The 24,425-nt window shown below is 55.3% G+C and overlaps 1 protein-coding gene across 12 annotated transcripts in view; it reads left to right on the top strand.

Moving 5' to 3' along the window:
• PTPRU (protein tyrosine phosphatase receptor type U) overlaps positions 1-14,359 on the top strand; it is a 79,339-nt gene extending 64,980 nt beyond the window's left edge. For 4 of the 12 annotated variants that reach the window (XM_023634818.2, XM_070250099.1, XM_023634826.2 and 1 more), the window contains 11 exons: positions 142-239; positions 324-440; positions 1,209-1,363; positions 3,390-3,525; positions 4,042-4,191; positions 5,762-5,935; positions 8,539-8,679; positions 10,814-10,939; positions 11,070-11,227; positions 12,754-12,889; positions 13,151-14,359. In XM_023634818.2, coding sequence (XP_023490586.1) covers positions 142-239; positions 324-440; positions 1,209-1,363; positions 3,390-3,525; positions 4,042-4,191; positions 5,762-5,935; positions 8,539-8,679; positions 10,814-10,939; positions 11,070-11,227; positions 12,754-12,889; positions 13,151-13,213 — 1,454 coding nt within the window. In that variant the 3' untranslated portion in view covers positions 13,214-14,359. The remainder of the gene's footprint in view (positions 1-141; positions 240-323; positions 441-1,208; positions 1,364-3,389; positions 3,526-4,041; positions 4,192-5,761; positions 5,936-8,538; positions 8,680-10,813; positions 10,940-11,069; positions 11,228-12,753; positions 12,890-13,150) is intronic. The other 8 variants (XM_023634822.2, XM_070250105.1, XM_023634831.2 and 5 more) reach the window with 3 other exon arrangements.
• Positions 14,360-24,425: the final 10,066 nt, after the last annotated feature.

The following is a 24,425-nucleotide window of genomic DNA, read 5'->3' as shown; positions in this document are numbered from 1 at the left end:
TGGTGGGGTGTGTGCGGGGTGAGCACAAAGCCCCCACTGGGGCTCAGGAGCCTCCTGGCCTGGGTGGGGGTGCTGGGGAGTGGGTGTGCCGGCTCTGGGTCGACACCTAGCCTCAGGGACACTCACCTTCTGTGTCCCCAGGGCCGAAGCCTGAGATGGTCTACGACTTCTGGCGCATGGTGTGGCAGGAGCACTGTTCCAGCATTGTCATGATCACCAAGCTGGTGGAGGTGGGCAGGGTAAGCGGGGCTGTGGGGTGAGGGGGCCTGGCAGCCACGGGGGGCAGCAAAGAACCCACTGAGCCTGCCCCGTGGGGACTCCAGGTGAAATGCTCACGGTACTGGCCGGAGGACTCGGACATGTACGGGGACATCAAGATCACGCTGGTGAAGACGGAGACTTTAGCCGAATATGTCGTGCGCACCTTTGCCCTGGAGCGGGTGAGTGTCCCGTCACCTGGCCCTCCAGGCAGAGCCCACCTCCCCATCCCCCAGGCCAGGAGCAGGCGGGGTGAGGAGGGCACCACCATCCTCTCCAGCAAGGCAGCTGCTCTTTAACTGCTGTGAGCACCGTGGAGGGACGGGAGGGAACCATCTTTGCTGGCCACTCCACAAGGAATCGAGACAATGGAGATGATGACAGTGGCTGCCAGGTGTTGGTCCTGCTCTGTGCCGGGTGCTGGGCTGAGCCCCTTACATCTTGTTTCAGCCCTGGAAAGCTCTGTGGGATTGGGTGTTTACCATTAGCTCCATTTTACAGATGAGGAAAGTGAGGTTGAGTGGCTGCGTCACTCATGAGAGGCCACAGGGTCAGTGACTGGCCAAGTTCTCCTGTCCATGATCCCGTTTGATCCTCTGTAAAATCCTCAGAGGAAAGAGATTTCCCCCTTTAAACTAAGACCAGGGAGTCAAAATATCCTGCTAGGGTTACACCGTAGTCTGGCCGCAGAGGAGGGTGTTAATGGCATGGGTTTAGGATCAAGGAGACTCCGGCCCAAGTCCCACATATCTGTCTCATCTAACTGCGGGCAAGTGGTTTCTTCTCCTTGAGCCCTAGTTTTCGTGCTTGGGCAATGAGTCATTAACCTCCACCCTATAAGTTTATTACTGGGATTAATTGAGATCTGTGGTGAGATGCTCACCACAGGGCCTGGCACACAGCAGGTGTCTAATAGATGCCAGCAGTGACTCTGACTGTTGTCTCCCCAGAGAGGCTACACTGCCCGGCATGAGGTCCGCCAGTTCCACTTCACGGCCTGGCCGGAGCATGGTGTCCCTTACCATGCTACTGGGCTGCTGGCCTTCATCCGGCGCGTGAAGGCCTCCACGCCCCCTGACGCTGGGCCCATCGTCATCCACTGCAGGTGGGGCGCTGGGAATCCCCAGGAGAGGAGGGGCTGGGAGTGGGGTTGGTTCACGGTCCCTCCAGGAGGCTGGGCTTGGGTTCATCCTGCTTAGAGGACAGGAGAGAAGGACCCCCAAGGACCATCTGCCCTTTGAGCTTCGGCACTGAGGTTGGCCCTGTCCTATGCTCCCTGAGACCTGTGAGGCCCTGGGCCTGGATGCCGAGGAGGCGCTGAGACACGGAGGTGCAGGGGCTGGTGAAGATAGAGTGCTGTCTGCTTCCACGTAGGCAGTATGCACTGCACGCCTGCCCTGTGCTAGGTTTGGCCCAGGTGCTGGGAGGGACCTCGCCTTCTCTCCAAACCCAGGGCCTTTCCTCGCCCTGGGCCTTCTCACTCTCTGCAGCTTTGACCTCACTCCCTCCTTTCCCAGCCCTGCCTTGGTTGGCTCCTGTGACCCCAATGGCCCTTCCTCTCTGCTCTGCCTCCCCCTTGGCTCCATACCTTCCTAAGTGGGGACCCAGTGCCCTGTCTTATTCCTGTCCCCTCTCTACCCCTGGAGAGCTTAACCTCTGACCCTTGTGACGTTGGTGAGTCCCCTGGGCCCACAAGTCCTTGGCCTCTCTATCTCGTCCTGGCTCCTCTCCTAGGGTTCTTATCAGCTTCCCAAATGCCACGTGGCAGACTCATTCATTTTCCTGCCCTGTCCCCAAACCAGCTTCTTTTTGATTTCTTTAGGCCTATTTAAGGTACTGTCTTTTCGGAATAAAATTTTATTAATGTATAATGTACTTAAACAAGGTGCACAAATAATAAGTGTGTATATCACTTTATGAATTTTCACAAAAATTCATTGAACACACGTGTGAAATAACCACACTTCAGATCAAGAAACGGAACATTAGCAGCCCCTAGAAGCCCCCTTGACCCGCCTTCTGGTCTGTATCCGCCTCCTCCCTCCCAGAACAGTCACTCTCCTGACTGCTAAACCCTTGTTTTGCACTTTGCATAAATGGAATCGCACTGTGTGTGCTCTTTGGGTCTGACTGCTTTCCCTCCACCTTATGCTTGTAAGATTCATCCAGATTGTCTGCTGCACCGCCGGATGAATAAACCCCAGTGTGTTTATCCATTCCACTGTTGATAGGCATTTGGGTGGTTTCCCGTTCTGAGCTGTTATGAATAGTGCTGCTGAGCACCTTCTGTGGCACGTCTTTTGGCCCACGTGCACACGCATTGGGGTGAGGTGTGTATGGAGGAGTGGAATTGCTGTCTGTGCGAACATTCAGCTTTAGCAGATACTGCCAGTTTTCCAAAGTGGTTGTACTGATTTAAGCCCCCAGCAGTGGTGTGCGGGACACCCCATTGCCACGTGTTCTTGCCAACACTTTGATGCCACCATTTTCAAGTTTGAAATCTTGGTGTCATCTTTGTCTTCTCCCCGCTCCTCTCAAATCTCCTCAGCCTGGTGCTGAGCGTGGGGATCCTAGTGATGGACGCGAGACAGCCCAGCTCTTGATGAGCTCCCAGGGGGGTCAGGGAGCCAGCCACATAAGCCGCGACCACATAGCAGGAAGAGTGTTTTAATAAAAGCCTGCCCAGATTGCTCGGGGAGCGCAGGAGAATGACATCTGCTGGACGGATTGGGGAGGCTCTACCCAGTCTCTCAGTGGGTGTGGGTGTGTGGGGCTTTGAAGGATGGCCAGGAGACTTGGGGGATATCGAGGAGGCAAGAACATTCTAGGTTAAGCTCTGAGCATCACCTTTGTCCCTCTCCCTCTATCAAAGTTGCTAAGTCTCACCCCCTCATTCTCCTTACCCTTTCCCCCTCTCCTTCCCCAAGGCCCGTCCTCTATCACATTCCACCACAACTCTGCCAGCAGCCTTCTCCCTGGCTCATCTGTGCCCCCGGTGCGGTCTCTCTGTGCCTCCATCCCCTGTGTGGTGTAGATATGGCCAGGTGCCCCAGGGCCCCTCTTTTCATCTCCTTGGTCCTGGGCTTCCTCCCCAAGGCCCTGAGCTGCCCTGGGACTCTCTCTCCCCCCAGCGCGGGCACTGGCCGCACAGGTTGCTACATCGTTCTGGATGTGATGCTGGACATGGCGGAGTGTGAGGGCGTCGTGGACATTTACAACTGCGTGAAGACCCTCTGCTCCCGGCGCGTCAACATGATCCAGACGGAGGTGGGAGACGCAGCCCTCTCCCGCTGCCCCCTCCAGGACTGGGGCCCCTGTGCAGGGGCTCACAGCTGGGGGTGTGTCAGAGGCTGTCCTGAGGCTCTTCCCCTCTCCAGGGTTTCCCCGCTGTTCTTTTGCATCCCCGAACTTGGCCTGCTGACCTCTTAGGGTTTTCCCACACTCAGCCCCACTGTGTTCTGTTAGGTGAGGTCAGACAGCAGCAGGCTAAGGTCATAGGTTCTGCAGGCAAGACATACCCAGGTTTGTGTCCTCATCAGATGTATAACCCTGGGCTGGCCCTCACCTTCAGAGCTTCTCACAAGGATGAAAGATGAGATAAGTGAATGTGTCCACGAAGGTCATTTCGAGGAGCGTTGGTTGAACCTGTTGTGACATGTGGGTGGACTCGTCCTACCTCAGAGCGCCCCCACCTCAGCCTTGAGCTTCTTCCCCCTCCCACCGCCCCCAAATCTCTAGCTGATAGTCCCCCCTGGTTCCTCATAGCCTTGCCTTCTGTTCCAGGAGCAGTACATCTTCATCCACGATGCAATCCTGGAGGCCTGCCTGTGTGGGGAGACCACCATCCCTGTCAGCGAGTTCAAGGCCACCTACAAGGAGATGATCCGCATTGACCCTCAGAGTAACTCGTCCCAGCTGCGGGAGGAGTTCCAGGTGGGGCATGAGTGTGTGTTGTAGGTGTGTAACTGTAAGTGAATGAGTGAGTGTGGTGCGTGGTGTATTGGGAGGTCCTCAGTGCTGTGGGAGTCCTCTGCAGGAGGGACAGAATTGGGCTACCAGGAAGGACTTTGAGACAGTGCAGGAGGTGGTACATCAGTGGTTAGGAGCCCAGGCTTTGAGGTCAGATAAACCTGAGTTCAAATCCTGGCTTACCTAGTTACGAGCAGTGAGTAGCCTTGAACAAGTCACTTTACCTCTCCAAGCCTCAGTTTTCTTACCTAGAAAAGAAAGATGGTTAATATTGCCCTTGCAGTGTTTGTATTGGTTAGGATTCTTTTGGTTGAAAGTGATAAAAGTCCAGCTCAATGGCTCTTATAACTGAAAACGCTGAGAATGGTGTGGCTTCAGTTATGGCTGGATCTAGGGGCTCAAATGAGGATGCCAAGCCTTAGTCTCTGTCTGTTTTTGGTTCTGCTCTCCTCTGCTTTTGCTTCATTCTCAGACCCACACCTTGGTTCCCAGCAGTGCCAGGCTCATGTCTTCTCTACTATCAGGACACTCTGGAAAGAGGCACTTCCTGCCCCCAAGCTCTTCAACAAAATTCTTGGACCAAACTCTCGTCCCTGAGCTGGTCACTGGGGCCAGAGGGATGGAACACACTGATTGACCCGGGCCTGGTTCTGGGGTGGGGCCAGTCTCCCATGTCATGTGACTGAGACAAGGGAAGCCTGGTTCTCCAGAGAAGCTGGAGAGTGGTCAGGGGGCAGGTGAGACCCCAGAAGTCCTCTCCACTCCAGGGTTCCTGTGAGGGTTTGGCAGGATGGCATGTGCTGGTGCCTGGCACTCTAGAGCCGGTACAGAGTGATGTCACAGGAAATGCTGCCTGTGGTTCCTGGAGGAGGATGTCAGGCCCTGGGGACCATGAGAGCCTGGGGTTCCTTGTTAGGGATCCCCAAGAACAAGAGAAAGAAACAGACTCATGAATCAGGATCGTGAGGCCTGAAGGCAAGAGGGTAGAGACGACCGGAGTCCCTGCTTGCTGTAGTCCAGGTGCTCTGCACTTACGTTCTGTTCAGACGGGGTCGTGACCGAGGAAGGTGACCGTCTCTGCCGGGTCCCTGGGGTCTGCTTTGTGGAAGATGTGGGTCTCAGGGCTTGTCTCCATGAAAGCACCCGATAAGCTAGTGACCACCCTCGCTGTGCCTTGTGTGTGTTGATCCTGCGTGTGCCAGGCCCAGTGCTCGGTGCGAGGCCTCAGCTCCCTTCATCTCCCCACCAGCCCCTGAGGCGGGCATGTTCTTATCCACTTTGCAGTTGAGGAATACTGAGGCTGGGAGATGCACTAGCTTGTCTGAGGTTACGCGGGCGGTGAGGAGGCAGACTCCAGACCCTGCGCGGCCTGGACGGGGAGCCTGGGGCCCTGCCCTCTCTCCGTTCTCGCTGGACCTCAGTTTCTCCATCCATAAAGTGGGGGTGATACCCCAGCCCAGTCTCCTCCCTGGGGCTGTGAGGAGGCCCAGCAAGCACTGGACGTCACCCGCATTCCTCTTCCCGCTCTGTGTAGACGCTGAACTCGGTCACACCGCCACTGGACGTGGAGGAGTGCAGCATCGCCCTGCTGCCCCGGAACCGGGACAAGAACCGCAGCATGGACGTGCTGCCACCCGACCGCTGCCTGCCCTTCCTCATCCCCACCGACGGGGACCCCAGCAACTACATCAACGCGGCCCTGACTGACGTGAGGGCCAGGGCGGGGCGGGCTCTGGGGCTCCTCCACCCAGCAGGATCTGGGAGGGTCCAGGAGCCACGGGAGCGGAGCTGAGGGCTCTGGTTGGGGGAATCCTCTGCCCTTTTTGGACACCAGGCCCATGAGGTGACCCTCCTACCCTTAGTGATCTTCCATTCAGGGCATCAAAGCCAGTGTTCTCCCTCAGGTATTACCCTTGGCTGGAGTGGGGGGGGTCTGGGTGGTGGACTTCAGGCAAGGCCGTCTCCAGGATCAGGTCCAGCAGAGCCTGGGGTAGGATGAGTGATTCAGGGAGCTTTGGCAGGTGTGGATGGGAGGGTTTGGGGTTGGTACTTGAGAGGTGATGTCTGGAGCCAGGGGAGCTTGTCCTGGGGTGATTGAGCTTGCCCCAGGACCCGGCCTGGAATGGTGACTTGTTCCCTGGCCCCACCCTGGCTGTGATCTGAGGGCTCAGGAGCCATTTAGAAGCCCCTCTCCCTGCCCCCAGCTCGGGGGGCTCTGCCTCCTTTATTGGGTGCTGCAAGCTGAGCATGGGCTTTAGGGCCCAATGAATGACTCCAAGGTGCTGCTGTCTGAGGGGCAGGAGTCTGTGAGCATCACCTCTTTGCTCTCCCGGTGGAACCCGGTGAGAGAGAAGCACAGGAGACAGACAGGTGGAGATCACAGCCTTACCTTTTTAAGAAAACTGATGAAACTGGAGAACGTGACTTCAGATGTGTGGCTCAGTGGACTGGCAACTCCTTCCTCCTTAGTCAGGCTGACCTGTCCTCCCAGATACCATTGTACAGCCACAGGCCACCCCTCCCCAGCAGGGCCAGGCTTTACGTGTGGCAGGAACCAGGAACAGTTACAGTACACACCTTCTGAGGACAGGCTATCTGCAAAAAGAGGAAGGGGCCGAGCTGAGCACGCTCATCCTTGTCCCACACTCGCCCATGGGAGGAGTGCGTGCAGGCGGGCCAAGGCCAGTGTGTCTCCACTGGACATCTCTCCACGTGCAAATCAGAGATGTGGAGCGGGAGGGTCCCTCGTGGCAGCTACGAGGAAGATGGTTCCTGGCCAGAGCCCCTTGGCAGGACAGTGCAGGGGACAGTGGGCTTTCTCTAAAGAGGGAGAGCTCCCGGCCTTGCTTCCCAGGGGCTTCCCGGTGGGAGCTGAAGGCGAGGGGAGGAGCAGCCCCAGCCGCTGAAGGGAGCGACGGGCAAGGGGCCCATCTGTCACCAGCCTGATGGCATGTGTGTGAGTGTAGGTGTGCATATGACTGCTGAGGGGGTCGGGGTCCTGAAGAGGTGGCATGGGGAGTGGAGAGTTGTGATGGGAACTTAGGAATCTGTGACCTCCCTCCCAGCCCACTCTTTGGCCTCAGCGTGCCCATCTGCACATGGGGGAGGGGAGGCTGGGAAGGAGGCCCTCTGAGGGGCCTGAGCGTCTCTGAGCTGGGGAGGGTCTTGTTGCTCCCTGGCCCTGGGTGGGAATGGGCCTGTCAGGTGGAGGAGCTTCCCTGGGGTCTTTGATACTTTGGGTACTTCATCCCTGCCGGGCACAGCCTGTCGATCGTGAGCCAGGATGCCCCGGAGCCGGGAGCCTTGACTCTTGGATTGCAGCGAGCTTGTCTGGGGGCCAGCTGGGGTCTGTCTGGGGTGGTCAGTCTGCAGGGAGCCCTATCAGGTGCGCAGGCTTGAGTGTTGGAGCCTGGTGGGGCCTGGCCTGGAGGAGCTGCCAGTCAGGGGACCTTCAGAGTCCCAGGGAGGAGGTCGTAGGAGAAGGGGTGGGGGGGACATGGACGGTGGGCAAGGCAGGGCACCAGGAGGAGACAGGGTGGGGCTGAAGGGGTGAAGGCCGGTGCCAGTGCTCCTGGCGGGATGAGGTCGGGAGTGGGGAGCAGAGTCCCTCCCTGGGTTGGGATCTCAGAGCCTTCATCCGTGGAGTTGGAAGGGACCTGGAGAAATAGTCAGACATATTTATTGAACCCCTGCAGGTGCTGGGCACAGGCCACAGCCTGAAATCTCTGTTCTCCTGAACCTTGCATTCGGGGGATGAGATGAGACAGTCAATAAACAAATATATAATGGGATGTCACACACTAGTAATTTCTACAAAAAAACAACCAAGCAGAAGAAGTATTTAATGTGGGTTTTGGGGGCATGTGTGTGGCTATTTTTGATGAGGTGGTAAGAAGGGCCTCTTTGAGGAGGTGGCAGGTAAGCAAAGACCAGAAAGAAGTGAGGGAGAGAGCCATGTAAACACTTAGGAAATTTGTGTTAGGCAACAGGAATAGTAAATGCAAAGGCCCTGAGGCAGGAAGCAGACTTGGCCAGCCTCTGCCTACCATGCCCAAGCTCCCATTGCCACACATTTGGGAACCTTTTGCTGTTTAGTTCCCGGGGGCCATGGGCTTGGGCACTAGAGGCCCGGGGCTCCCTCTGTCAATTCAGGCCTCAGTGCATCAGCCAAAGTTGGAAATGGGCCACTGGAGGTCCTGTGGGGCCGAGCCATGCAGCTCAGAGTGGGCAGGGTGGGAGGACAGCCTGTGGGGGGCTCCACCTGTGGCAGGGACGGTGGACAGGCCCTGCTGAGTCCCGGTTTCTCTGCAGAGCTACACGCGGAGCGCAGCGTTCATCGTGACCCTGCACCCGCTGCAGAGCACCACGCCCGACTTCTGGCGGCTGGTCTACGACTATGGGTGCACCTCCATCGTCATGCTCAACCAGCTGCACCAGTCCAACTCCGCCTGGGTGAGGGCCCCGTGGGCCAGGCTGCCTGGCTGCCTGCTGCCCAGGATCCCAGTGTGTTCAGGGCATGTCCCAGCAGTCGGGGTTGGATCCCAGTGCTGCTGCTTGGTTGTTGAGTGACCTTAGACGGGTTACACTCCTTCCAGAGCCTTGGTTTCCTCATCCGTAAAACGAGGCTGTCAGACTGGAGACAAATAGCTCCTCTTTATTGAGCACCTGCTGTATGCCAGGGACTGTGCTTTGCACTTATGGGCTTCAGGGGAGAAAGTTAAGATCTGGAGAGGTGAAGCAACTTCTCCAAGGTCACACAGCTGGGAAGTGGCAGAGCTGTGCTCCCTACCCTGCCCGGGCTGCCTCCCGCCAGAGCTCCTGGACTAAACTGCCCATTATGGGGGCCTTAGAGGCAGAGTAAGTTCCCAGCCTCCTCACTTTCTGACTTTTGATGGAGGATGAGTGAATTTACCTCTTGAGCCTTAGTTTCCTTCTCTGTAAAATGGGCACCCTCACAGCACCGGTTCTTTCATGGGGTTGTTGTCAGGACCACGTGAGCTGTGTGTAGAAGGCCGTGCCTAGCACAGAGTAGTGCTGAAGATGGTGAGGGTGACAGTCACTACTGAGGTTGGTCCAGACACTGGTTCAGTGACCTCAGCCTGGGGCAGCCAGTGGGGCTGCCCCCAATTCCTTTTCGGGCTCCCAAAGCTGGAGCTCCCGGGCAAAGCAGATGCCCAGCCTTCCAGCCCCAGGTGACCGTATTCCCTAGATGTTTGTGCGAGGCCAGGAAGGTTTGCTGTCAAATGAGCATGACAGCCTCTTAATGGCCGCCTGGACAAGACTGGATAACTGGGCTCTTTACGAGTCAGGCACTTGGTATAGATGGCCCAGGACGGCAAGGTCACGGGCTCCAGCCTCTGGGCAGAGATCTGGAGGGACTCCTACACAGCAAGAACCCGCTCTTGCTCAGACAGTGGGGAGGGACCCAGAGGGAGGCTTATGCAGACATCATTCACTGGTCGCCCATTTGCTCATTCATTCGACCACCTTTTCTCATGAGCCACTCCCTGCTAGGCCCTACAGCTGGGAGTGGGGAGACAGAACACACAACCCCTCTGAGATCTTATGGTCCGGGGGAAGCAGGGACAAAACCGAGAGTGACATCACGGAGGGAAAGGGCTAGCATGGAGCTGGCACAGGGATGCAGGGGAGCCTGGGGGAATAGTATACCAGGGAGGGCTTCCTGGAGGAGGCAGTGTCTGAGCCGAGATGTGTAGGAAGGGTAGAATTAACTAGGTGAAGAGGTGGGAGATGAGTCATCCATGGAGAAGGAGCAGTCCACACAAAGGTCTGAATGCAAGGAGCGGCCAGGACCCCAGGCAAAAAGAGGAAGGCAGTGTCCTCTCTTTGTGGGCTGTGGTCAGAGAAGAAGGGAGCTAGAGCGTAGTGTTGTCTGGGAGCAGCTTGGGGCCATTTTACAGATGGAGAAACTGGGGTGCTGAGAAAGGGAGAGCTTTACCTGGGCTCCAGGCAGAGCTGAGACTAGAAGCCAGGGCTCTGGGCCTGCTAGTCTGGAGGACCCATGTGTGTATATGTGTGGGGGCTGTGCCTCCTCTGTTCCTCTCCTGTCTCGAGTCTGCAGTTTGGGGGGGTGCATTTAAGATCCTGACTCCATGGAGGGGTCCTGGGGCAGGCGTGGGAGTGCTGAGCTGTGTCACAGCATCTGGGATACCCCACCTCTGTGAGGTGATGCTGGAGGGCAGAGGGAGTGAGAGAGAAGGCCCGGGACTGGGGGTGCTGGGGTGGGTGGGGGTGATCTAGCCCTATCCCTGGCAGAAGGAGCCTCATGGAGGTGTGTGTGTGTGTGTGCATGCGTGTGTGTGGGCGTGTTAGGTGTCGCTGTATAGCCGCACAGCAGTGTCAGTGCACCCACTGTGAAGGGTTCGTCTCAGCTGACCTGAGTGTGTCAGTACAGAACTCCTTGCGGCAGGTGTGCCCTGCAGTCTGATGACTGGGTGGCGGAGAGTGGGAGGCCTCTGGAGTGAGTGGGGCTCCCAGGGCAGGTGTGGAGGTCTGGGGGCGGGTGTGAGCGGCAGCTGCCCCTGTCGGGCTCTGTCAGCTCCCCTCTCCGTGCCTGTGCCCCAAGCCGTGCCTGCAGTACTGGCCAGAGCCAGGCCGGCAGCAGTATGGCCTCATGGAGGTGGAGTTCGTGTCGGGTTCAGTGGATGAAGACTTGGTAGCCCGTGTCTTCCGGGTGCAGAACATCTCTCGGGTGAGTGATCCGGGAGCCCCAGGGTGAGAACCTGGGTGGTGGCTGGGGTGGCCTTTAATGACCCTCTTGAGGTCACCAGGGGGCCTCGTCACCCCGGTGCTCATGTCCCCCTGGCTGCTTGCACCCCCAGCTGCAGGAGGGGCACCTGCTGGTGCGGCACTTCCAGTTCCTGCGCTGGTCTGCATACCGGGACACACCTGACTCCAAGAAGGCCTTCCTGCACCTGCTGGCTGAGGTGGACAAGTGGCAGGCGGAGAGTGGGGACGGACGCACCGTTGTGCACTGCCTGTGAGTGCTGGCCCTGCTGCAGGCCGGGGGGAGGGGTCAGGAGCCATGGGCCAGGGTCCCAGGTCAGCGTGAGAGAGGGCTCAAGGCTGGCACTGGAGCCCCTGGGCTCCTAGATGGCCATGGTCTGGACTCTGCCCGACCAGGCAAGGCTGGCCCTGCCTTCCCTGGAGGAACCCAGTCAGCTTCCAGGGTGTAGACTCAATGCGGAACGATGGCCAGTAGCCTCTGTGTGATGTCTGACTTTGCTAGTTTAGTTAGAGTCCTGTAGGGACTGTTTACCCCACCCTATGGGGGTGCGGGTTTTAAGCTGATGGAATACCGGTCTTCTATCATGCCTGCCCTTGTGCAGCTTTTTCATCCATCCATGTGCCTCATTCACAAATTCATTTCTTCACTGGTGTCTGGGTGCAGTCACTCCTCTGCCCCCCACTCTTCCGTGCTTTCAGCACTTACCACCCTCCCAGTGCCAGGCTGGGCACTCTGGGTGCAAGAGATAGGGGGCTGACTCAGGCCGGGCTGGTGGGAGACACCCCTCCAGAAGGGGGCTGAGGGCCCAGTCCCACTCCCTTCTCCCACGAGGCACCCACACCCCAGAGTCACAGAAACTGAGGAGGGAGAGTGATGGGGATGGGAGGGTTTCTGTGTGTGAGAGGCTTGACCAGGAGCGTCTGTGTGTTTGCGCCTTGTGGCTGTTGCTGGGGGTGACTGGTGTGCTCACTGCTCATTTTCCATTCTGCTTTCTTGCTGCTCTGCCGCCCTCCTCCGTGGCTGTCTTAGTCCCAGCGTCTTTCTCTGGGAGTGTGTCTGGCCTTCTTTCTCTCAGCATCTGATGTTTCTCCTGGAGGCGCTGTCTTTCTAGATGCTTCCAGGCTTCGGATGCCAGTCTTAGCGTCTGACTCCGCTCCCTTAACCATGTCCCGCCCCTCATCCCTGGGCTCCCGGACCCCTCCTTTCTGGGTTCCCTGGCCCCGCCCCTCGCCCCTGGGCTCCCGGACCCCTCCTTTCTGGGTTCCCTGACCCCGCCCCTCGCCCCTGGGCTGCCTGGCTCCTCCTTTCTGGGTTCCCTGGCCCCGCCCCTCGCCCCTGGGCTGCCTGGCTCCTCCTTTCTGGGTTCCCTGGCCCCGCCCCTCGCCCCTGGGCTGCCTGGCTCCTCCTTTCTGGGTTCCCTGGCCCCGCCCCTCGCCCCTGGGCTGCCTGGCTCCTCCTTTCTGGGTTCCCTGGCCCCGCCCCTCGCCCCTGGGCTGCCTGGCTCCTCCTTTCTGGGTTCCCTGGCCCCGCCCCTCGCCCCTGGGCTCCCGGACCCCTCCTTTCTAGGTTCCCTGGCCCCGCCCCTCGCCCCTGGGCTGCCTGGCTCCTCCTTTCTGGGTTCCCTGGCCCCGCCCCTCGCCCCTGGGCTCCCGGACCCCTCCTTTCTAGGTTCCCTGGCCCCGCCCCTCGCCCCTGGGCTCCCGGACCCTGGCCCTGCCCTTCACCTCTGAGTTGCCCCCAACCCCGAGCCCGCCCCAAACCTTTTGTGTCTCATTCAGAAATGGTGGCGGCCGCAGCGGCACCTTCTGCGCCTGCGCCACCGTCCTGGAGATGATCCGCTGCCACAGCCTGGTGGACGTTTTCTTTGCTGCCAAAACGCTTAGGAACTACAAGCCCAATATGGTGGAGACCCTGGTAAGGGCCATGTCCCTCCGTGCCCAGCTACTCCCCCGTGCCCAGCTACTTCCCACTTTGCGGTCAGTGCTCGGCCGGGCCCCCCAGCACCCACACTCCCATATCTGCTCCCCACACTGGGCCTTGGGTTCTAGTCCCATGGTGCCAAAGCGTAACCCCAATTCCCCCTTCTGCCAAAGATGAGCCAGGGCCCCTGTCTGCCGTCTCTCCCCAGGACTCGAGAGGGGCCAGGCTTGTGATTCCTTCTCTCCCTCTCCCCAGGATCAGTACCACTTTTGCTATGATGTGGCCCTGGAGTACCTGGAGGGGCTGGAGGCAAGATAGCGGGGCCCGTGGCCTGGGACTCCCACTGCGCACTCAGGGCCAGGCCCACCATGCCAGACTGATGAGAAAGACCTATGCTCCCTATTCTGCTCAGCCACAGCCCCAACAGGGAAAGCACTGGAGTGGACACTGGGCCCTCGGTGCCCCTTCCACTGTGGACAGGGCCTTTTGACCTGTCCCATGGGCAGGCTGTGGGCCAAGGAGGAGCTTAGCAAGACTGCAACCCAGCCCACGTCCACAGGGTCCTGCAGGCCTATGCTGAGAGGCCTGGCACTGCCTGGCAGAGTGACAGGGGCTCAGAACTGCCAGCTCCAGGGAACCCAGGCCCAAGCCCCTTGACTGTGTCCCACCCCTCGGCAGAGATGTGTGAGGCCCTGCAGAGCGTGTGCCAGGCCGAGGGTTCCACCACTTGGCTCGACATGGGTAGAGAGTGCACTGGGGCTTGGCTTCTAGAATCTCATCTGGCCCAGCCGCTGAGGGGCCTGGGGAGATTGGGCTCTGCCCTGAATTGCCAGTGGGCATGGCAGCTTGGCCTCCCTGGGGGGAGCTGCAGCCCCCTCCACCCACTGCCCCCTGCAGCCCCAGGGATATTTTGCTCATGACCCCTCTCACTTCTGCTTCCCTGACGTGTGCTCTGAGCTTCCCCGAACCAGGAGCTGCCCATCCGCACCCTGCCCCCGCGGAGCCCCTGCCTGCCTGGCCCAGTGTCTGCAGAATGAAGTCACCTCAGTCCCTCTGCCTGTACCTTTCAGGCCTCACTGGCCGGTCCTGCTCAGCCTGGGCCAGTGACAGTCTGTGAGGCTGAATGACAGCCCCTGGGGTTGAGGTCCCTGTGGCTCCTGGTCAAACTGCCCACTGGGGAGGGGGCGCTGCTACGTCAGGGGTGCTCGCAAGCCCTGGAGTTTGGAGGAAGAAGGTATATTTTATGATGGAACATCAATGCTTTTTTGTTTGTTTTGTTATTTTTTGATGGAGGGGTGGGAAGATCTCTTTAAAATGGGGCAGGCCACACCCCCATTCCGTGCCTCAATTTCCCCATCTGTAAACTGTAGATATGACTACTGACCTACCTCGCAGGGGGCTGTGGGGAGGCATAAGCTGATGTTTGTAAAACGCTTTGTAAATAAACGTGCTCTCTGAATGCCACAGAGTGGCCGTGTGTGTCTGACCCGCCTGCCCCGGGCTGCTCTCCTGCCCCCAGCCTCCTAGTGCAATGGGAGGCCCTGGACCGGGAGGCAGAGGCCTGAGTGGCAGCCTGGCCTTGGTTTTTTCATCCCAATGGTGGGCGTGTAGACCAGAGCCTCGCTCAGGGTTCTTCCCCTGGCAGAGGCCGTTCTGAGGGTTTCTGGCTGTTGCTGCCTCCACGCAGGCCTCTGAGTTAGTTCCTCAGGCGGTGGGCTTGATCCCGAGACCCCGAGGGCCACACAGCCGCCTTTCACTTCCGGGGCCTGGATCCGGGTCGAGCTCTTTCTGGGTAGCACGGGAGGCCCACGTTTTGGTGTGGGGCAGATGGGCCCCCCCAGCTGTGAGACCCTGGGTGAGTCTGCTGCCCTCTCGGGGGCTCAGTTTCCCATCTGTGAAATGGGGATGATCCTGTTAGGACCAGATGAGGTGGGATTAAGTGCCTTGAGTGGGGCCAGGCGTGTGGAAAGGGCTCCATGTAAAACACAGCAGAGATGGGGCAGAGGAGAGATGCCTCTTCTGGGATTGATCATCCAGGTGCCCGAGCCCAGCCGTTCCCAGGGGGAGGAGGAGTGGGCTGCTGGAAGGGACTCGAGTCACTCCTGGCTCTGTCACAAGCTTGCCGTGTGACCTTGGGTAAGACACTCCTGCTCTGAGCCTCAGTTTCTTCATATGAAAACCAGCTCTATGATGTACTGATTCTGTTCACACTCTGGCTGACTCTCTCTGCCTCAGTTTCTCTATTGGTTAAAGGATATGACCCATTCTAACGACCTCACAATTCAACATCCTTTAATCTGAATTAAAAATTTATCAGTTACTGGGACTGGTCCGGTGGTGTAGTGGTTAAGTTCGTTCACTCTGCTTTGGTGGCCCAGAGTTTGCAGGTTCAGATCCTGGCAGGGACCTGGCACTGCTTGTCAAGCCATGCCGTGGTGGCTTTCCACATAAAAAAGTGGGGGGAAATTGGCACAGATGTTAGATGAACCAATCTTCATCTCACACACACACAAATTATTAGACTGTTATGATCCCAGTTAACTAGGGCACAAACTGACCCCCTCCCACTCGTTCTCTAAGCCTCATCTGATGGGTCACAAATGTATGTCACAGATACTGGCCAAGCAATAGAATGTGACTTGCTTTGACCAACAGAATGTGGCAGAAGTGACGTCAAGTGAGTTCTGGATCCTGGAGCTCGGGGGCATTGTGGCTTTTGCTTTTCCTTCTTGGAACTCTGCCATGTGAGGAAGGCTGTGTAGCCTTCTGGGAGATTTGAAGGCACGTGGAGAAGAACCAACACATCCCATAAGCAGCAAATACCCATCACCAGGCCTGCGAATGAGGCCGTCCTGGGCCTTCCAGCCTGGCTGACCTGTTGGGTGAGTTTAGCCGCAGGATTAAGCTTAGCGGAAACGGCCCAACGGACCCTCAGAACTGGAAGAGATAATAAATTGCTCTTTCTTTTAAGCTGTTATATTTTGGGATCATTTGTTATGCAGCAAAAGCTAACTGATGCATATGTGTTCTGGGCAGTGTGGATGCAGCTTTCCTCTGCCCCATCAGGTGTTGAGCTCCAGGGCAGGAAGTGTCTCTGTGGTCACCTTATTGTATCCATTGCCCAGAAAAGGGCTTATCTTGGAACTGGTGCTTGAGAAATGTGGGCGTGAGGGAGGGAGGGCAGCAGAGAGTGTGGCTGTGCCTGTCCTGACCAGTGGCCTGACACGGCCTTCCAGAGGAGCCGGGAAGGTCGGCTGCGTGTTGGGAGGAGGGCCAGCTCCAGAATCAACAGGCCCTGGTCCCACCCCCCGCCCCACATCCCACCAGCTGGAGACCTTGCTCAAGACCTGGGGCCGCCTGTTTCCCAGTCTAGACAATCAACATAACAAGACCCACCTGCAGGGTTGGTTGTGGCGTCTAGAGAGGTTTAAAAACCAGCATCGTCCCTGGTGACGTAACTGCCCTCACTCAGTGAACGCCACCACACGTCGCGCTGAAGTCCCTGGATCACAAGATGGTCAGCACTGCCCTTCCTTCTGCACCCACGCCCTCTGTCTCTTGCTTATCCCCACACAGCTCTTCAGAGTGAGACGAGGAGACGGGGCCTCAGGGAGGCCGTTCACCCATCTGAAGTCACAGCCGTCTCATGGCAGAGCGAGAACTTGAACTTGAACCACGTGTGGGCCAACTCCAAAGCCTGGCCTTTACCCTCCCTGCTCCATGGCGGGTCGGGGCGATGCTGAAAGTCAGAGGCCCCCTCGGTGCGACACCAAACAGGTCACCTGTGATCTGGGCGCTGGTTTTCAAGTGCCGTTAAATGTGTCAGAGGTGGTGGCCTTGGAGCAGGCGGCCTGAGCACAACATGAGTGGACCGGCCTGGCTCTGCCCAGGGCTGCAGGCGGCAGGTGTGGGGTAGAAGTGCCTGCCCACCGGATCCAGGAAATAGGATTTCTAACCATATCCGGCCTGGCTGCCTACTACTGCCAGGAGCTGAACGTGCTTCTTTATGTCATAATAAACCCGGGCGTAGGAGCTGGCCAAGGCGATTACTACTTCTCACACCTGCCCTGCCAGTCCCTCCCTGGGATGTGTTATATATCCTGGGCACCCAGGAGATGGAGCCAGACTCTGATGGATGCTAAGGCCATTTGCAAGGCCCTAACTGAGAGCAGGGCCTGGCTCCTCCCTGTCACTGGGCCCCACTGACCTCCCCCAGCTGACCTCTGATGGATGGGAGCTTAATAGACATGGCTGAGGGCAGTGCAGAATAACAGTGTTGTTGGGCAGGCAGGACCTGCCGTGTGATGTGGTGAGAGCGGGGACTCTGGCGTCCGAGGCCCTGGGTCTGAGTGCCCTCCTTGCAGGGGCGCTGTGGCCAGTCCTGATCTTCAGGGAACCTCAGCTGCCTCATCCGAGAAGTGGAGAAAAAAAGCCACAGCCGTGGTGCTCCCGGGGCAGTGGGGGACTGGGTCGTGCTGATGGGACTGGAAGGACCTATGGTTCACCAGGTTCAGGCCACGCCGTGTCCCGTGGGTGGAAGACGAGGCTTTGGACGAGGCGTGAAAGCAAAGCTTCGTTTGGCACTGATGATGCTGAGTGCTCTGTGTGGGTCGTCACGTGTCAGCCTCCCCTGCAGGCTGTGAGGCAGGTCCTGTTACCATCACCCTGTGAAAGATGAGGAAGTCGAGGCTCAGGAAGCCTAAGTGACTTGCCCCAGGTCCCAGAGCCACCAAGTGTCACAAACAGCAGTAGCCAGAGCGATCGTTTGAAAGAAATAAGCCAGATCATGTTGCCCACCTGCTCAGACCCTCCAGGGACCTCCCACTGCTCTGTGAGTAAAAGTGGAGCTCCTGGCCGGGACCTCCGTGGCGCCCCCTGCCGTGCCCTGTGCCCTCTCTGCCCAGGTCCCTCCTGCTGGCTCCTTCACCCGCTCTGGCCTCATTTCTTCTCCTCATCCCTCCGAGCTCTTTGCTTGGACGCCCTTTGCCTGTCTCTGCATGGCTCGTCCTTCTTGGTGTCCAGGTCCAGCTCAGATGGCCTCTCCTTGAAAGGCCCTTCCTAGTGCCCTGGCCCCTGCCCCACAGTCCCCGTCACCCCCAGGGCCCCACCCCTGTGTGTCCCTGTCACTCAGGGGTGACTAGCTGGTTTATTTGGTTATTGCCTCTGTCCCCAGACTGTGAGAGAGCCCAGACCATGTGGCTCTGGTCCCCCAGTGTCCCGTGCACTGAGCATGGCGCCTGGCCCATGCTGGGCACTCAGGGGATGTTTGTTGAGTGAATGAAAGGTGTGGAGCCAGGATGCAAACTGTCTGTCTGCTTCCAAAGCCCATACTCTCAAGCACATTATTTTCAGTTGTCCAGTTGGTCAAATGGCTCAATGCCATGAGGCTGAGTTCCAATGCTGGCTCAGCCACTACCGTGCTGTGTGGCCTTGGGCAAACATCTGCCCTCTCTGGGGCTTTGTCTTCTGATCTGTCCAGTGAGGAGGTGGGACTAGGTGCTCTCTAGGAGCCCATTCCAAGTAGGGCACCCTGAGTTCAACATCCATGACAACGGGGCTGAGGCACCTCAGTGGTGCTAGGCCATTGGCTTAGTTAAGCATCTGCTGTCAGAGTCTGGTGAAACCTTGGGTGTGGTTTGGGCTTTGGTCTGATGGGCCCGGGGATGCATCCTGGCAGGTCCCTGCATTATACTGAATATAGGCATTGTCTCTAGTCTTCCCAGCAATCCCCAGACGTAGATGTTACCCAAACCATTTGATATACGAGGAAACAGGCTCAGAGAAGTGAGGCAAATCGCTAAGGGCACATAGCTAAGGAAGAAACAGACAGGATTAGAACTCATGTCACCTGACTCCCAAGCCTTTGCCGCTGTCGTCATCACAGAAACACTTGCAAATCGGAACCAAACCAGATGAACGGCTTGCAATTGCTCTTGTCCCTGAGTCAGTCTGCTCTCTCAGTGCTCGCTCGAGCCTGGCTCAGCTGCACACAGCTTAGCTGAGGCCCGCAAACAGCCTCCCAGCCTCAGTGCTTGACACCTAGTAGGCCTGCAGAAAATGCTGTTGGAGAAATGTTTGAGCGTCTGTTGAATCTGCAGATGGTGGGAGTGGCCTGAGTCAGCAGGAGCCGAGGAGCTGAGAAAGCCTCTTCAAGAAAAATGAAATGCATCTCAACTCACTTCCTACTTCCTCCCAGGGGTGGGCAGAGGGAACCTGTCCAGGAATTTTCTTTTCTTTTCATTTGAAAGCTGAACAATGAGGCTTTCTTGAGCTGTGTTTACTTATGTGACTGCATTTCTCTTTTTGAGGAGAACCAGGCACGGAGTCCTCTCCCCAGGGCTCCAGCCCAGGCCTGTCCGGCCCCCCAAAAGGCAGAGAAATGCCTGCCCCTCTTTTCCTAACAAACGCTTTGCTCCCCTTCATGTCTGCCTCTCCCCCCTGCCAGTTATAGATTTATTGTCTCTGAGCACCAAATACGCCCTTCTTTGCCCTGCTTTCGATACAGGAGCTGGACCCTGTGAACAGTTCTCTCTCGTCAGTGGAGCGATGTAAGACTTTGTCAGTAGAGGGCGCTAGAGGGACACTGTAAGGTGATAGCAGCAGAAAGGCACTTCTAGGTTCTGGTCCTCCTTCCATCTTTTTTTTTTTTTTTTTTTTAAATAAACTCAGCACAGGAGCCAAGACCTCAGTGGTCCTTGTGGACCAGCTCCAGTTGTGCCCTCGGGCCTCACTCTCTAGAGGGTCGCTTCTGCAGACCAGTGCTAGCCCACGCTCCCCGGCAAGTTTCTCAGCCACTAGAGGCTGTGTGTTCTTGTGGTCGGCACTCCCTCACTAAAGAGGTCTCCATCTCAGTCTTGGGGGAAGACCTCAGTCCTTGGTTCCTTCATTATCCCCTCTCCCTCGGCCTAGACACAGTAGCTGGTTCTTTGCAGAACACTTTTTCTTCTGAGTGCTTCTTTCAGTCTCTGCTTTCAGACGCTGTTTCTGGTCCCTTAGAGTCCTCTTTTACCCCTGTTTGTAATTAACTATATTTTGCTAGCTAACAATTCTTTACACTAAAATTTCCATGTTCAAATTGTGGGTTATGAGCTGTCTCCTGACTGAATCTTAATCCATATAATTGGGAGCAGGGTCCCAGGAGACAGACCCTCAAAGGTGGAATTTTGATTGGTTTTGTTTGTGCCCTTGGGCTTGAGCACAGTGCTGAGCTCCTTGCCAATGGGACATGGGATGCTAATGATCCACAGCCTTGTGGCCTCGTAATTATGCTATCGCCTGTGATGGATTTTGATGCAAAGCCAACTGAAGCAAGTGCCTTGGGAGCCCAAGTGACTATTGCAGTCGACCACCACATCAGTAACTATGACTAAGGACTGTGGTGTGGGATGCGTCCTGGAACGCGCTGGAGCACTTACTCGGAAGAAAATGATGAGTTCAGGTCATTTAATTCTCAGCTCAAGTCATGGTTTGAGAACCACAGAGTTTCCATGGCATCTTTAGAAGAATCTCTTATTTCACACAGCCACAGGGCTGATATTGTTGAAAATAACACATAAAATTTAATTGTGTGGGTCACAGACTTTAAACGTCAGTTAAATTTACAGCATTGCCAAGTTTCTCATGTAAGAGTTTGGGTATAAATTAGGAAAGAATGGGGTCCTGAAACTTGGACTAGAGACATCAGGCTGGACTCTGAGCCTCCCTTTACAAATGGAGAGAACTTGCCCTCTTGTGTCTGAGACTACTTTTCCTTTGTTTGAAAACCCCGTGATAACCTCACATGGGTCAGATGCCTTGAAAGGGGATGACCATTCTCAAAACATGCCACAAGCACCCTTTGTTGCCATCGGACCCCTGATGAGAGTCAAATCTCAGAATGCTCCAGGGGCTCAGGTACACACTGATCCAGGAGGAGACAATACATACGATACAAGAATGGCAAGATTCTTGCTAATAGCCAGATTTGACATAATCCTGGGGAATATACATGGGAGTTGGTTCTAAGAGTGGAAGATAATACTAAATCATTCTGAATTCATGGATGCGATTTGGGATTTAACGTGTTAGCTTGTGCAGCTGAAGGTGGCTCTAACAGTTGACTCGGTTGGTTGACTCAAAGTTGGACTTGAAGGTGGCTTACGTTTAATGAGTGGAGGTGCAGAGCTTCCATGGAACGATGTGGAAGAGGGAACCCAAAGGCTTAAGGATATAGGATGTTGGAGTGGATTTATCAGGTATGACCAGCAACTGTGTTCCATGAAAATTCCTAAATGAGGCTTTGAAAAATGTATTTTTCGTATTTTTCAATAGGTGAGAACCATTTCATAGGTGAGAACCTACATCCTTAAGATACTCTGTGGGTGTTCGCCTTTGTAGGCCAGGTATCATCATGGTGTTTTCTGTCATTCAGATGGGCTCCCTGATTTCATGGGGATGACAGGATCCTGGAGTGGTAGAGGCTAGCTGGCTGTGCTTAATAGCCAAAGACAAGGTGAGTGCATTTTCCAGAAAAGGCAGCAGGGGCGTACCAGTAATCAGAAGGCCTTGGCCAATAGGGATTTTTGGTAGTCATTAATTGATCAGTGTGTCCCTAGGGAGGAAATAGATGGCCAGCTTGCTAGGGTATTGCTTGATCTTTGTAACATAAAAACCAACCTCTGTGATTAGTGGCCAAAACCTGAGTTGAATCACTGTGTTGGAGAGTTGTGACCTCTCCTCAGTTTCCAGACATAAACCAATCCACAGACCAGAGCCCCCTGATTGAAGAGAGGCCAGGCCCCTTGAAGAATGTTCTTGCAGCAGTGCTGTAAGCATATACCCTACATCTTCCTCCAAGCCTTCACCAAAGGGACCTATGGCTACTTGACTGCCCTTGGGAAAAGAAGTACCCAGACCTTTGGAGATTACTAGGCTTTGCACTGAATTTATGATAATTCCTGGGGATGCAAAATGCCACTGTGGCCAAAGCAAGGACCTAGGTAGTCAGGTGATAGATACTTAGCCCAAGTGTGTCCAGTTGGTCACTTCCCCAATTCCTGAATGTGTACAAATTGAAGTAGACATACATGGCAACTGGAAGAATCCCCACTTTGGGTCTCTGACTCATGAAATGAGAGCAATTATGGAAGGAAGGGCTAAGTAGAAGTTCCTGGAACTTCCTCTCTCTACCGTGATAGTAAACTGGAAGCACTTCTCCATCCTGCGGAAATTTCAGAGACTGATGAAGCCTGGACCATAAAGAGGTGGTGATTCGTGTGCCATCCCCCTTTAGCTTGCCTCTTTGGCCTGTGCAGAGGTTGGATGGATTTTGGAGGATGACTAGATTATTGTATGCTTCATTGGGTGGTGACCCCAGTTGCAGCTACTGTCTCAGATATAGTATCTTTCCTGGAGCAACTCAGTATAGCACTTGGTATGTAGCCATTGACCTAGCTACTGCCTTTTTCTCTGTACCAATTTGTGAGGACTACCAAAAACAGTTTGCTTTTACCTGGAGTGGCCAACAGTACACCTTCAGAGTCTTGCCTCAGAACTAAGTCAATTCTCTTGCTTTCTGCCATTGTATAGTCTACAAACAATGAGATCATCTTGATTTTCTACAAAGCATCACACTGGTACACTACGTGGATGACAAGCTGATTGCATCTGATGGACAGGAATTACAACATCTGTGTACATACGAGAGGGCGGGAAATAAATCCCACAAAATTTCAGGGGTCTTCCATCTCAGTGAAGTTCCTGAGGGTTCACTGGTATGGAACATGTTGAGATATCTCCTTTAAGGTGAAAGTCAAGTTGCTGCACCTTACAGTACCTGCCACGAGACAAGGGGCATGGCACTTGGTAGGCTTCTTGGATTTTGGAGGAAACATATAGCACATTTGTGGATGCTACTTTGACCCATTGACAAAATCCCCTAAGAATTCCAGTTCCAAGAGGTGACCATCGTAAAAGAAGGCACTGCAGCAAGTAAAGACTTCAGTACAAGTCCTTCTACCACTCTGTTCTTATAACCCAATACACCCAATGATTCTCAAAGGTTTCATAGCAAACAGGGATGCTGTATGGAGTCTCAGACAAGCCCCCAAAGGGGGACCATAGTGAAGACCTCTAGGATTTCAGAGCAAATCTATTCCTTCTTATGCAGATACTTTTCCTTCTGAGAAACAGCTTCTAGCTTGTTACTGGACTGTGGTAGAGATTGGATGGCTCACTATGGGACATCAGGTGGTCATGTGGCCTGAGATTCCCATTTAGGATTCCCTTGACACAACTAGCCATAAATTTAGCTTTGTGCATCAGCAATATACCATCAGATGGGAGTGGTATAAAGAGACCACACTTGAGCAAGTCTGGAAGGTCTGAACACGTATGAGTCAGTGATTCAGACTCCTGCTTCATTGCCTCTTCTCCTTCGAATCATGCCTCTGGCTTCATGGGGAGTTCCCAAAGACCATTTGACTGAGGAATAAAAACTCAAGCCTGGTTTACAGATGGCACCGCATGATATGCTGGTACCACCCAAAACAGAAGACCGCAGTGTTACACTCAACCATCACATTAGTGATGTGACTTCACTGATCAGGAGTGACACTGAAGGATGGTGACGAAGGAAAGCCTTTTCACTGGGTAGAGCTTTAAGCAGTATATTTGTTTGTCCATTTTGGAATTAGAGATGGCCAGAAGTATGGATCCATACTTATTTATGAGCAGTTATTAGTGGTGTGGTTTGGCTGGATGGTCAGGGACTTGAACAGGATTGGAAGATTGATGACAAGGAGTTCTGGGGAAGAGGCATGTGGATGGATTCTCCACAATAGGTGTAGACTGTTAAGATTTGAGTCCCATGTGAATGCTCACTAAAGGGAATCCACTGCACCGGAGACTTTCAATAATCAGATGAACAGCATGACAAGCTTTGTGGTTATCAGTCTCTTTACCCAGCTGTCCCTTGCTTGTCCAATGGGCCCATGAAAAAGGGGTCAGAGTGGCAGGAATGGAGGATATACCTGGGCTCAAAGCATGAACTTTCCCTTACAAAGGGCTGCCTTGGATGCTGCCACTGCTGGGTGCTCAACCTTCCAACAGAAAAGATCAACATGAGCCCACAATATGGCACCATTCCCTGCAGGAGCAAGCCATCCACCTAGTGGTAGGTTGATTTCATTGTTCCACTTCCATCATGTAGGGGGCAGAGATTCTTCCTTTCTGGAATAGAACCATCTTCTGGATATGCATTTGCTGTCCCTTACTGTAATGCTTTTGTCCACACCATCATCCATGATTTACAGAATGCCTCATCCACAATCGTGGTATTCTACCTAGAATTGCCTTTTCTCAAGGAACTCATTTAATAACAAAGGAGGTGCATCAGTGGGCTCATTTTCATGGAATTAACTCGTTTTGCGATATAACTCATCACCTGGAATTGGATGGCTTAATTGAAAGGTAGAATGGCTTCTTGAAGGCTCAAGTATGGTGCCAGTTGGCAGATAAACTCTGAAAGGATGCAATATATGCTTTGAAATAG

The sequence above is a fragment of the Equus caballus genome, chromosome 2 (genome assembly GCF_041296265.1).
Source record: "Equus caballus isolate H_3958 breed thoroughbred chromosome 2, TB-T2T, whole genome shotgun sequence".
Lineage (NCBI taxonomy): Eukaryota > Metazoa > Chordata > Mammalia > Perissodactyla > Equidae > Equus > Equus caballus.
This window is presented reverse-complemented; position numbering and strand designations above follow the sequence as displayed.